Genomic DNA, 13834 nt, shown 5'->3' with positions numbered 1-13834 from the left:
ATCAAAACAGTATGATATTGGTTAAAAACAGACACATAGATCAATGGAACAGAATAGAGAGCCTAGAAATAAATTCATGAATATATAGTCAAGTTATTCATGACAAGAAGCTAAGAATATGCAATGAAAAAAGGACTGTCTCTACAATAAGTGGTGCTAGGAAAACTGATAGCTGTCTGCAAAAGAATGAAACAGGGCCTCTATCTTTTACCATACACAAAAAAACACTCAAAATGGATTAAAGACTTTAACATAAAACTTAAATACTAAGATTTCTGAAAGAAAATGTAGGGGGGTAATCTCCTTGACATTGGTCTTAGCAATGATTTTTTAAATTTAACCCCAAAAGAAAAGGCAACAAAAGTAAAAATAAACTAGTGGGATTCCATCTAACTAAAAAGCTTCTATTACAGCAAAGGGAGCATCAGCAAAACGAAAAGGCAGCCTACTGAATGGGAGAAAATATTTGCAATCATGTATTTGATAATGGGCTTCACTGCTGGTTCAGACGGTGAGGAATCTGCCCGCAATGGAGGAGACCCAGGTTCGATCCCTGGGTTGGGAAAATGCCCTGGAGAAGAGAATGGCAACCCACACCACTACTCTTGCCTACAGAATCCCATGGACAGACGAGCCTGATAGGCTACAGTCCATGAGATTGCAAAGAGTCGAACACAACTGAGCAACTAACACTTCCACTTCACTTTCACATCTGATAAAAGGTTAATATCCAAGATACCCAACACAGGGAAGTCATACAACTTATTAGCAAAAAAACCCAAATTACACAATTAAAAAATGGGCAAAGAATTTGAATAGATGTTTTTTCCAAAAAAGGCATACAAATGACCAATGGGTACACAAAAAGGTGTTCAACATCACTAATCATCAGGGGACTGTACGTCAAAACCATAATAAGAACATCTCACACATCAGAAAGACAAGAAAAACAAATGCTGGTGATGATGTAGAGAGAAGGGGATCCTTTTAATATTAACAGTGGTAATGCAAACTGGCACTGTCACTATGGAAAATAATATAAATAATATATATTATTAATATATATAATATATTTAATAATATAAATAATATAAATGTTCCTCAAAAAATTAAAAAATAGAACTACTATACCATCCAGTAGTACCACTTCTGCGTATTTATCCAAAGGAAGCAAAATCATTAGTTTGACAAATTTTTTCCCCCACTAACTTGAAAAGATATAAGCACCTTCATATTCACTGTGGCATTATTTACAATAGCCAAGACATGGAAACAACCAAAGAAAATAATTCCATTTGTGGTAACATGGATGAACCTGGAGGGCATCGTGCTAGGTGCAATGAGCCAGAAAGACAAACATAAATGGTGCATGATATCTTTTATACATGGAATCTTAAAAAAAAAGTTGAACTTGTAGGAACAGACTAGAATGGTGGTGGATAGGGGCTAGGGTGAGGAGTGGAGTGGAGGAAATAGGGAGAGGCTGATAAAAAGGCACAAACGTTCAGTTATTGATGAATAAAGCCTGAGGAGCTAATGTACACTGATGGTAACTATAATTAATATTGCATGGTTGAAAGTTAGGAGATAGATCTAAAATGTTCTCACCAGGAAAAAGAAAAAAGTAAATATGTGAACTGGGATATATTAGTTTGATGGTGGGAATTCTTTTCCAATGTGTGTGTATGTATAATTATCATGATGTACATTTTAAATATTTTACAAGTTTTTATTTGTAAATTATACCTCATTAAAGCTGAAAAGGAAAAGAGAAATGTGTTGCAAAAACTGTGTAGCATCCTTAAAGGGTGTCTGCTGCAATGGACAGATTAGCTATGATCTTACGGTATAAATACAAGGAAGTCCTCCAAGAAAGCAAATCAGGACTGCTTGCCAAACTGGATGTATGTGTTGTGACAAAAATTGAGTACTAAGTGCTTTCTTCAGTAAATCAGAGCTTTTGTGAAGTATCCTGTATTTTCTGCAATTCTATATTTTGTATGCAGGCATCGTTAATTTATACTATATACCGTATACTACAAGGAGCCATAGCCAGATCTGATTGAAATTTCATGTCACTTGGAGGACTTCAATGAGATTTTGAGATAGATAAGTAACTGGATGAGACTTTGAAGTGGGCTTCTTTGTAAAAGGCAAGAAAGGCATTTCACACGGTATGTATGCATGGAAGAAAGAGTGTGTGTTAAAAAGTCAATGAGCTAAATATGACAAATTTTGTTAGCTCTACCCAACAGACAGTTTCCTCTTCTAATCCTTACTTTGTTAGGGGGCTTCCTGGTGGCTCAGATGGGAAAGAATCTGCCTGCAATGCAGGAGACCTGGGTTCGATCCCTGGGTCAGGAAAGTCCCTTGGAGAAGAGAATGGATACCTACTCTAGTATTCTTGCCTGGAGAATTCTATGGACAGAGAAGCCTGGTGGGGTACAGAGTTCATGGGGTCCCAAAGAGTTGGACATAAATAAGCAACTAAGACTTTCACTTTCAGTTTTTCATGTGCCATAATCAAGTAACCTATCATGCCTGATTTAAACCTCTGCTGCTGCTGCTAAGTCGCTTCAGTCGTGTCCGACTCTGTGCGACCCCACGGACGGCAGCCCACCAGGCTCTGCCGTCCCTGGGATTCTCCAGGCAAGAACACTGAAGTGGGTTGCCATTTCCTTCTCCAATGCATGAAAGTGGAAAGTGAAAATGAAGTCGCTCAGTCGTGTCTGACTCTTAGCGACCCCATGGACTACAGCCTAGCAGGCTCCTCCATCCATGGGATTTTCCAGACAAGAGTACTGGAGTGGGTTGTCATTGCCTTCTCCAAACCTCTGCTAGTTATCTATATTCCTAAACTCCCTTGCAACTACAGGTGTCCTAGTAACCCAGTTCTGGCCAATGAGAATTAAGGGAAGGTGGGCGAGTGATTCTGAAAAATAATTTTGCTTCTTGAGGAAAGCTGCTTGCACTGGTCTTTCCTCTTCTTCCTGTCTTAAATGCAGACATGATATGTGGAACCATCTTGAGACTATGAGGCAGTAAATATGTATGTAAGAGAAAAAGACCACGAAGATGCTATGTTGAAATGCATCCCCCTGAAAGATATGTTGGAGTCCTAACCCCCCAGTACAAAAACACATGATCTTATTTTGAGATCAGGTCTTTTCAGAGGTAATCAAGTTAAGATGAGGTCACTAGGGGTAGGCCTTAATTCAATACAACCTTATAAAATGTTATTATATATCTGTATCTGTGTCATTACAAAAAACAGAAAGTTGGACACAGATACAGGCACAGGCAAAAGGCTGTGGGAAGGTGGAGGCACAGGCTGGGGCGATGCAGCAAAAGTCAGAGAATGACAAAGGTTGCCAGTCAACCACAAGCGAAGCGGGAACAAGGAAGAGATTCTCCCTCAGTTCCCTTGGAAGGAACCAACCCCTCTGACACTTTGATTGTGAACTTCCAGCCTTCAGAAATGTGAGGCAGTCAAAGCCCTCGTAAGGAAGAAAGAGCAAACCTTGGTGGTTTCGCGCTCCCTGATTTCAAACTATACTACAAAGCTATAGTAATCAAAACAGTACAGTACCGGCACAATAAAAGTTACAGAGATCAAGGGAACAGAGTAGAGAGCTCAGAAATGAACCCACACTTATACAGGCGATTAATCTATGACAAAAGGAGGTGAGAGTTTACAATGGGAGAAGACAGCCTCTTCAATCACTGAAACAAATACATCACTGTATGTTACCTATACTTCAATGAAAAAAAAATTAAAAATATAAAAACTTAAAGGGAGAGTACAAGAACACAAGAGGAATGTTATTCTGCCACGAAATAAAAAGTATGGAAAAAGAAAATAACTATGAGTCAATACATCTGTTTTCTAAGCCACCATTTGCAGCCTTTTGTGACAATAGCCCTAATAGTACAGTAATACAGATGATGAAACAGAAAAAGAGAAACAGTCTGGCCCCCGATAATATCTTTATGGTTAGTGGCAAATTCTAGAACCTTCTTCCTCTTAACTTTCCATGTAAGGGAGGAAAAAAAAAAACCTTTTGGTTTGAGCTAGTGTTAATTTCATATTCTGTTACTTGCACCTAGTACATCTTATAAATAAATGGTTTTTCAAACAGCCTTGAATAACAAATAAGGTTTTGACAGATCTGGGTAGGAAGAAATGAACTGAGCAAAGAAAGTCAGTGGCTAAAGAAGCCAGTGAAGCAGAGGTGATATTCAGGGAACAGAGGCAGACAGCTGGAACAGGGGTGTTCCGAGGGAGAGGCAATGGGAACAAGTTGAAGGGAAACTGGAGCCATAATGGGGAAGGTGTTTAATCTTATGCTAAGGTTTCTCTACTGTCAAGAAGAATACTGGAAGTTTTCATAGGGGAATAAAAGGATCAGAACGGAAATTAAGTAGCAGAAATAAGTAGTGTGTGCTGAAATAGTGAGAGAGTAGAGGCAGAAAGATACGTATAAAATATAATGGGGCTTTAATTAAAATAATGGAGCTGGATATGGAAAAGAGGAGGTCAGAATGAGATTACTAGAAAAAGGGGACTAGCAGCAGGTAGAGTGCAAGGTAGTAAAATGACCATTTTAGACCATTTTAGTCATTGACTGACATTATCCTGAGTGCTGAGAGAATGGTAATGAAACACACTGGGATGACCTGGGAAACTCTGAAAACAGTGGCATCTAAGTTCCATCCCCAGAAACTCTTTTTTAATTGATTGAGAACCACTGGGAGGTGGGTGTGGAAGGATGTCAGGATATTACAAATGAGGGTCATACCTGCTAATTTGAGAAGAAACACTCGACTGACATTACCAAGTTTGTCCTATTTTTAATACAAACTTCCATGTCTTCCCTCATTCAGTAACGAGAACTGGGCTATGATGGTGATAAAGAGATCGTCTGCCCTCAGAGCATTTCAAATTTTTATCAAATGTAATTTTTGATTTAAATATAGCTCCAGATCTATTTTCTTGAGTATTGGTTTTGTATCAGAACAAAGACTGAGATGAAAACATACAAATGGTTGTCGTTCTGAGATTAAAAAATGCTTTTATCCATTCTTTTTTTTCTGTTTGATGGAAAAAAAGAGAGAAGGTCTTATAGGATAATAAAAAATGAATAAGATAAGCTATTAAAAGGGAAGATGGTGATATTATAAGCTATAAAAAATAAAAATAATTTATATAAATAATATCACAAAAATTATATTAACAAAATTTATAAATTAAGCTACATCTGAACAAATAATTTATGTCTTACATAAGAAGTAAATACATTTAAGAAGGAGGGGACATATGTGTACATGTAGCTGATCCACATTGTTGTACAGCAGAAACTAATACAATATTATAAAGCAATTACACTCCTATTTTTAAAAAGTAGATTTAAAAAAACAGGATCTAGTGGGTACTAATAAAATTGTTTTCCAGAAAAAAATTCATTCATATCATTCCATACTTTAATGGCCTTTCTCAAGTTCAACCAGCTTCGTGGGAGACATAGGGTATTGGGACAAAATACACAACTTATTTAAGGTTTTCCAACAAAGATATATTTAGAAATAGAATTAGCACCTAGAAAGCCACCCCATAACTCACTAATTTGATGTTGTTCAGTCGCTAAGTTGAGTCCGATTCTTTGAGACCCCATGGACTGTAGCATATCAGGCTGCTTGTGCTCCACTATCTCCCAGAATTTGCTCAAATTCATGTCCAAACTCACTAAGCCAAAGCTTTAAGTTTTTTGAATTATCTAGTAAATTAGTCTCTTCTTTTTGTTGTTAAATGAAAACACATTCTGGTTCCTTCACAGCTCATGCTGGACAGGAGCAGAGGGTAGAGAATTAATGAGAAAAAGAATCACTCACTCTTCATTTCAATACTTTAGAAAGGGCTGTGGGAGGAAGGAAGTGAGAGCCTGATGCTACTTAATGTAATGAAATCGTAAATGCTTTAAGATAATATATGAATTTCAATAACACATGAATTTCAAATTTTATCACAAGTAAAAGAGTGACAGTATTTAAAAACCTTTCTTTAAATTTCTGCCATAGGTTTCATTTAAATTGTTCTATTGGACTACTGTTATTGGCATATGATGTTTAATCTTTTTTTAAAGTGTATTTAAATTAAACCGTCTTTACTAGCAATAGTTACCAATTTCCCCCCCAAAAGACGCAGAATAGTCCAACAAGATTATACAAATACAGTGCACACTCACTCGTGGTGATGAGAATCTGGAGAAAAGTGAACCATTCTCTTGTTACTGACTGGGCCAGGAGTTGTCACCTGAAAGGAGATTCAAAACCAAAACCAGTCACAGGTGAGTCTGTAAAAAGGCAGTGAATAATAGGGATGTTTTCATTTGAAGACATCCACTCTGAAATGCAGAATGTAACAATTCTCAAAATCTAAGACACAACTGCATAGACCAAAAGTGTAATTAAATTCCTGGTAAGAATGAACTACTTCTTTTAGTCTAGCACAGTCCCTCTGCTAGAATTTTAAGACTATTTAAAAAGTATCTTTATAATAGAAAAAAAAACAACTTTCTGAAGAACTAGACCACTGAGTCTCATTTCCAAATACTACGCAAATGCAAATATATTTAATTCTGTGTAAAAAAAGGTTTACTTAATTAGTGTTGAGAAGATGGTATTTCCTAGGAACATCTTTGTATTTAATTCTTAAATGTAAATTACATGTATTATAATGCACACACTCAAATGCATACAAATTAATATATACATACTGCTCTACATAAAATAGATGAGCAACAAGGATCTGTTGTATAGCACAGGAAAATATATTTATTATCTTGTAATAACTTACAATGAAAAAGAATGTATACATATAATATATAACTGAATCACTTTGCTCTACACTTGAAACTAATGTAACATTATAAATCAACTGTATGTAAAAAATGCATACAAAAACTTAAATCAAGGGAGCAGTGAATAGTCCTTTTTATAGTTTTCCCATAAAGTTAAGAATTATCTGGGTATTTACATAGAACAATAATTTCATTTAAGAGACAAAATTTTATGCCTTTATTTCTAAATCAAAGTAAAAACCTGATAAAGAATTAAAGGTTCAACATTTTTGATAATGCAAGCTATTCCCATTTTCCAAGAAAATGTCACAACTTTTCTATCTAATAGAGGGTTCTCAACAGGAACATAAACACGGCATCATGCAAGAATAAACCCACAATCACAACTGATAAGAGATAAAGTTACAACTTAAGGATTTAAGTTCTGCTTCATTATATTAAAAAAAACACAAAACCTCTATAATTATAGGAGTGCCACTTAACATGCAGAATCCAGAAAGGCATGATGAGGCAACAAATGCCTCTGAAAAGAAACGAACATTTTCAAAAATGTATTTCATCTTCTTTCACTCGGGGAACAAGGATGCCAGCACACACTGAAATTCCAGGAATTGCAAATACTGCAAATGTTCACTGATGATGGCATCAATAACCCTACGGTTTGAGCACCACAGGTAAACATGTGGCTCAACTCCAGGACTACATCCTGCATTCATCTCAGAATGAGGTTTTCATGCTACTCCAGTGGGTAACCCTGGAATACAGTAATCCATTTTCTACACCGTGGCTATGAGAAAAGCCGACTGTGCCTATGTCATGCTTTGTTAGAGGTTCATGATCACATTATCTCAGGGTGGACCTGACACTTTTATTCAGTTTACAGTATGTTCTATGTACAGGCAACTTATTTCCTTTGCCAGGGCTGCTGACAACCTTTTCCACACTATATTAATCTTGTTTACTGACTTTATCTTGGTACAAATATCAGAAAACTGAACTTTTTATCTCAGAGAAAAAATAAACAACATGTTGACAGAAGCAGAAGCTATTTTCAGGGCTAAAATTGCTTGTTTACCTGCAGCTATACTTATGGAAAAATGTTTAAGTCTTGCTCTGGCTTGAGATACATAATCTGAAATTTAATAAATGAAAGAATTTCACATACACCCATGTGATAAATTGCCCAGTGAAAAACAACGCAACTGAATACCATAAAACAGAATTTATAACTAATTTATACCACAATACAAATGTAAGCTTTCAATCTAGTCAGAAATAATCATACTATGTATTTCTCAGAAATCATATGTAGAAACTATGAGCGCAATTCAATTGCTGTAAACAACTCACAAAAGATTTATAATAGCAAATGCAGATATTTAAATGAGTCTACATATTTACCTAGTACATAGCCCCCCCCCCCATTTTAAAAAGATGTAAATATCCCATCTCATTATTTCAAGTCAATTTTGGTTTTACTTTTAAAGATATTCAAATAGGCATAAATTAGAATTTTTTAAAATGAAACAAACACTGAGATCTATATATGATAATCTTTTCAGGTCAGTGACACTGGTCTGCCTCAGGAATAAAATGTTCTAATAATGGGAATCTTTTGGTACTTTAGGGATTAGACACCTTTACCAAAAAGGTGAGAGGGATTGAGAAAGGAGTATAACAAAGCTGTTTACTGTCACTCTGTTTATTTAACTTATACACAGAGCACATCATGCAAAATGCTGGGCTGGATGAGTTACAAGGTGGAATAAAGATTGCCAGGAGAAATATCAACAACCTTAGATGTGCAGACAATACCACTCTAATGGCAGAAGGCGAAGAGGAACTAAAGAACGTCTTGATGAGGGTGACAAAGGAGAGTGAAAAAACTGGCTTAAAACTCAATTAAAACAACTAGGATTATGACATCTGGTCCCATCACTTCATGGCAAATAGGTGGGGAAAAATTGGAAGCAGTGGTAGATTTCCTCTTCTTGGGGTCTAAAATCATGCAGATGGTGACTGCAGCTATGAAATTAGAAGACTCTTGCTCCTTGGAAGAAAAGTTATGACAAACCTAGACAGTGTGTTAAAAAGCAACGAAAACACTTTGCTGACGAAGGTCAATATAGTCAAGGCTATGGTCTTTCCAGTAGTCACGTATGGATGTGAAAGTTGCACCAAAAAGAAGGCTGAGTGCCAAAAAATTGATACTTGCCAACTGTGGTGCTGGAGAAGACTCTTGAGTCTCTTGGACAGCAAGGAGATCAAATCAGTCAATTTTAAAGGAAATCAACCCTGAATACTCATTGGAAGAACTGATGCTGAAGCTGAATCTCTGATACTTTGGCCACCTCATGCAAAGAGCCAACTCACTGGAAAAGACCCTGATGCTGGGAAAGATTGAAGGCAGAAGGAGAAGAGGGTGACAGGATGACATGGTTGGATGGCATCACTGATTCAATGGACATGAACTTGGGCAAACTCCAGGAGATGGTGAGGGACAGGGAAGCCTGGAATGCTGTAGTCTATAGGGTTGCAAACAGTCAGACATGACTTGGTGACTGAACGACAACAAGATCTTAGTACAGAATTCAGCTTATGAAAATCAGGGCTATCCTAGAGTTTCAGTGTATTTTAAACTTGAAAACGTGCTTAATACAATTGATTATTAGTAGTTATTTCAAAGAATTATAAAATATCAAGAAACATTCCTATAGAATTCTTCCTAAAAATTATAATGCAGGGTTAATCTTTCTAAAAATAAAATGAAGCAATTTAAAATATCAGGTCAAAGTATTAATTTCTAGTAAACATCCAAGTATGGTGATTATTTTATTCTCTAAAAAACTATGCCTTCCAGTTATTTCAAAAATGTCTTAGAAAGAAATGACAAATTAAAAAATATCGTTAACTCTTTAAATATCCTATAAGATATTCATGTTGTAAAGTTTGTTACTAAAAGTTGACTTTAATTCACAAGGCCAGATAGGAAACAGGTGTTCTGTTCTTCATGAGAAACAGTATCTCCACAATCCAATTCTTGTTATTTGTTAAAACTCTTGAGACAATCATTTATATAATTAGCCAATATTTACTGATAATAACCTTAAAGACCACACTCTATGCTCTGAAATTTTATGATTCATTTGTTAAATATTACTACATCAATAGTGACTACAACCCTAAATAAAGTGTATTTCATTACCTATACTTATATGCAAATTATAAAAAAAATTAAAAGTTTGATAGGAATGAATAGTCTCTGGGTAGCATAGCGTTTGTGTCAACTTCTGATCTTATTTGATTAAAAGATCACAGGGGTCTCAGTTTTTACTATTGTTATTTACAATCAACTTATCAACCTCAGAAGATCACAATATAGCAGTGCTAAATGAAAATGTAATAGTAGCTGTACAAGTACCACCATCAAAATTCATAAGGTCAATATGAACCCATATAAGGGAAATTTAGCCAAATTTCTTCAATGACGAAATATCTTTCTCAATTTTATTAGAGACGTTAAAAGAAATTTCTTATTTTTTCTATCACTGATTTATTAACACGGATATTATGACTTTCCCTCAAAGATAAACAAACAGTTGGCACTGTATCTGATTTTCTTTTTGTTACTATTACCAAACCCACTGCATCTCATATCTTCTATAATTAAGATGGCTGAATGAGTTACTTTCCAAAACAGGTAGACTTCCTGAGACACAATGGTCTTATGAGATTAATAATGAGTTTGTTCAATATGGATGATACATTACTTATGTTCTTCATGAATATAAGATTCCTTCTATAAATTCACGACGTACTATATTGCCACACAAACCCAAGAAACCATCCGTCCAGCCTTCTTTTTCTGCCTCTAGTAGAGCCATTCTCCTCCAACTTTTTTCTCACTTACAATTATATTTTATTTGCCTTCCAAATGTTATTCTGCTTCAGTGCCTACACTGACAAACAGTTAGGCTGGCAGGCTGCCATTCAAAAGAAGGCCTTTCAGTTTTGTGAGGACTGCTCAATCAAATCTGCCCGGCCTCCAGGCTGCAGGGAGACATTGTCTGAGCCTCCCTGCCAGTTTGTCAAAGCCCAGAAGTTTCCTACTTCTTGAAGGACCGTTATTAATTTGACTCAACTTCTTGGAAGAAAGAAACAAGCCTTTTAAGTTTAGCAGGCTCTGCATGAAGGCCCCCTGGTACATTCAACAAATGTGTCAGTCAAATACATGTGACAGATATTAAGGAAAACAACTCAACAAAAAGGAGCTTAAAAATAGAACTTTAAAACCTAGGGGCAAGAAGTTAAGGAGACGAAAGCAAAGAGGTAGAAGGAAACTTACTGTAGTTGCTAGTCTATACATTCATCTTTATTTAAAAATAAGTGGAAGAAAATAATATTCTAAATATTTTGGAATAGTTTATTTTAATTCATAGTTGTTAAAATGAACGTCAAGTGTCCATCTTTTAATCACACACAGGAGAATAGAGAAAGATTCTCCAAAAGTATTTCCCATGAGGGCAATTGAGTTTTATATTGGTGTTCTATAAAACTGGTACAAGATAGTTGGGAGAATGAATAAAATATTTCACTGTGTTATCTATTCTCATATATAAGATTACAAAATGGTCACAACTCACAAAAGGTGCAATTTATTTGGGGATGGAAAACATTCAAGAAAATAACATTAGAATCACTTTTAACATATACAAGATTGGAAATTACTTTAGGATAACTTTGAGAGTAAATACAACAAAGGGACAGATTCAGGTAGCATAAATGGATATCATTTATAAGATTAAAGGGAAACAAAGTAGTGATCTGATTTCAGAGGAATAAGGGGGAAGAAAATCACCTCTGAGAAGGGAGTTGTATGCAATTTCTTTCTCCCTTCTCCAATTTATCTTACCAACTCACCAAATTCAACTTTCTAAATCACTGCTTTTCAATGTGTTGATTTTCTCGTGCCAGAGCCATCCATAGCTCTTCACTGAAAGCAAAACTAAAGCTAATAAGAAATGCATTCAAAACTCTCTCTAATCTCATCTCTGCTTCCCACTGTGATCCCTCTCCAGTTTCTGATGCAATAGCTGATTCCTCCCTGTTCTAAATCCCAAACTGCTCTACTGGAAACAATTCAACAGATATTTACTAGTTATTACCCTGCACATAAAATCATGCCGAAATTTACTATATAATGAGTGGTATGTGGTTTCCATTCAGTTGGGTGATTTCAGTTATATTGTTACATTGATCTATATTGATTGCTACATTGATTTAGTTATATTGTTACAAAGATCACTAATCTTTATGATATCATGATAAAGTCCTGTTTTAAGAGACTCCTCTAATTTGAAGGTTTTTTTTTTTCCTAAGAAAGGTCAGTAAATAATTCATGCACTAATCCATATTTTACTTTCATTTGTCTAGACTACTATTAAAGTAAATGTGAATTTATATGTTGTTGTTATTTAGTTGCTAAGTTGTGTCCAACTCTTTGTGACCCCATGGACTGTAGCCTGCCAAGCTCCTCTGTCCATGGGATCTTCAAGGCAAGAATATTGGATTGGGTTGCCATTTCCTTCTCTGTGGGATCTTCCTGACCCAGGGATCGAAACTGTGTCTCCTGCGTTGGCAGGCAGATTCTTTACCACTGAGCCATCAGGGAAGCCCTGTTAATTCACATAGTAAACAAAAAATCCTCTTCACTGGCTATCAGTTCAGTTCAATTCAGTCCCTCAGTCGTATCTGACTCTTTTGACCCCATGAATCACAGCATGCTAGGCCTCCCTGTCCATCACCAACTCCCGTAGTTCACTCAAACACATGTCCATCAAGAAACTAAAAAAGTAACAGGTGAAAGTAGAATGCCTGATGTGTGCAGATAAGGTGCTGGATCTGAGCTCACCAGAAGCAGTAGGTTCAGACAATGTCCTTCTGGAAAGAATATACGCGATGGAAGATCATCTCGGAGAACTGGATTACCTGAGATTGCAAAAACTGGTGTACTAAATTATTAAATTTGTACACTAGAGTTTGGTTTTCCAATTAAGAAGATGCCTCAGAATTTGGGATTTTATAAAATCTACAATGGCAAGCCACTCCAGTACTACTGCCTAGAGAATCCCATGGATGGAGGAGTCTGGTAGGCTGCAGTCCGTGGGGTCGCTAAGGGTCGGACACGACTGGGCGACTTCACTTTCACTTTTCACTTTCACACATTGGAGAAGGAAATGGCAACCCACTCCAGTGTTCTTGCCTGGAGAATCCCAGGGATGGGGGAGGCTGGTGGGCTTCCGTCTATGGGGTCACACAGAGTCGGACACGACTGAAGTGACTTAGTAGCAGCAGCAGCAGTAACATTACAGAAAGATGTACTAGGTTCTCATCATTATTCCTATCTTTATGTATAAGACATTCACAAGCAATCTTGCTCTTATCAGCTGAGTTCACACTGGTTAAGACTTTCAGGAGGAAAAAAACCATCTTATTAGCAGCAACTATTTTCTTAACCTTTGTGTTAATTAGATTATATTATCGTAGAGATATAAGGCTTACCTGAAAGCTTAGTTGGTAAAGAATCTGCCTGCAATGCAGGAGACCCTGGTTTGATTCCTGGGCTGGGAAGATCCACTGGAGAAGGGATAGGATACCCACTCCAGCATTCCTGGGCTTCACTTGTGGCTCAGCTGGTAAAGAATTTGCCTGCAATGCGGGAGCCCTGGGTTTGATCCCTGGATTGGGAAGATCCTCTGGAGAAGGGAAAGGCTACCCACTCCAGTATTCTGGCCTGGAGAATTCCATGGACTCTATTATAGTCCATGGGGTCACAAAGAGTCAGACAGGACTGAATGACTTTCACTTTCATAGTAGAGATGTAACATAGTGAGTGAATCTGATGACTTTTACCTGATTGTCAAGGTTAAAGGGTCCACACTGTTCCATTATACTTTTACTATGCAATTTTTAACCCT

At 36.5% G+C, this 13834-nt stretch overlaps 1 protein-coding gene across 2 annotated transcripts in view; it reads right to left on the bottom strand.

The window, feature by feature from the left end:
• The window catches only part of GPATCH2 (G-patch domain containing 2), a 205100-nt gene that overhangs the window by 81112 nt on the left and 110154 nt on the right, over nt 1-13834 (bottom strand). For both annotated transcript variants that reach the window (XM_055419891.2, XM_055419892.2), the window contains exon 6: nt 6243-6310. In XM_055419891.2, the coding sequence (XP_055275866.1) occupies nt 6243-6310 (68 nt within the window). The remainder of the gene's footprint in view (nt 1-6242; nt 6311-13834) is intronic.

Source organism: Moschus berezovskii, chromosome 17, assembly GCF_049115385.1.
Source record: "Moschus berezovskii isolate FMDL1 chromosome 17, NW_MosBer_1.0, whole genome shotgun sequence".
Taxonomy (NCBI): Eukaryota; Metazoa; Chordata; class Mammalia; order Artiodactyla; family Moschidae; genus Moschus; species Moschus berezovskii.
The sequence above is the reverse complement of the archived record's forward strand: the minus strand, read 5'-3'. Positions and strand labels throughout refer to the sequence as shown.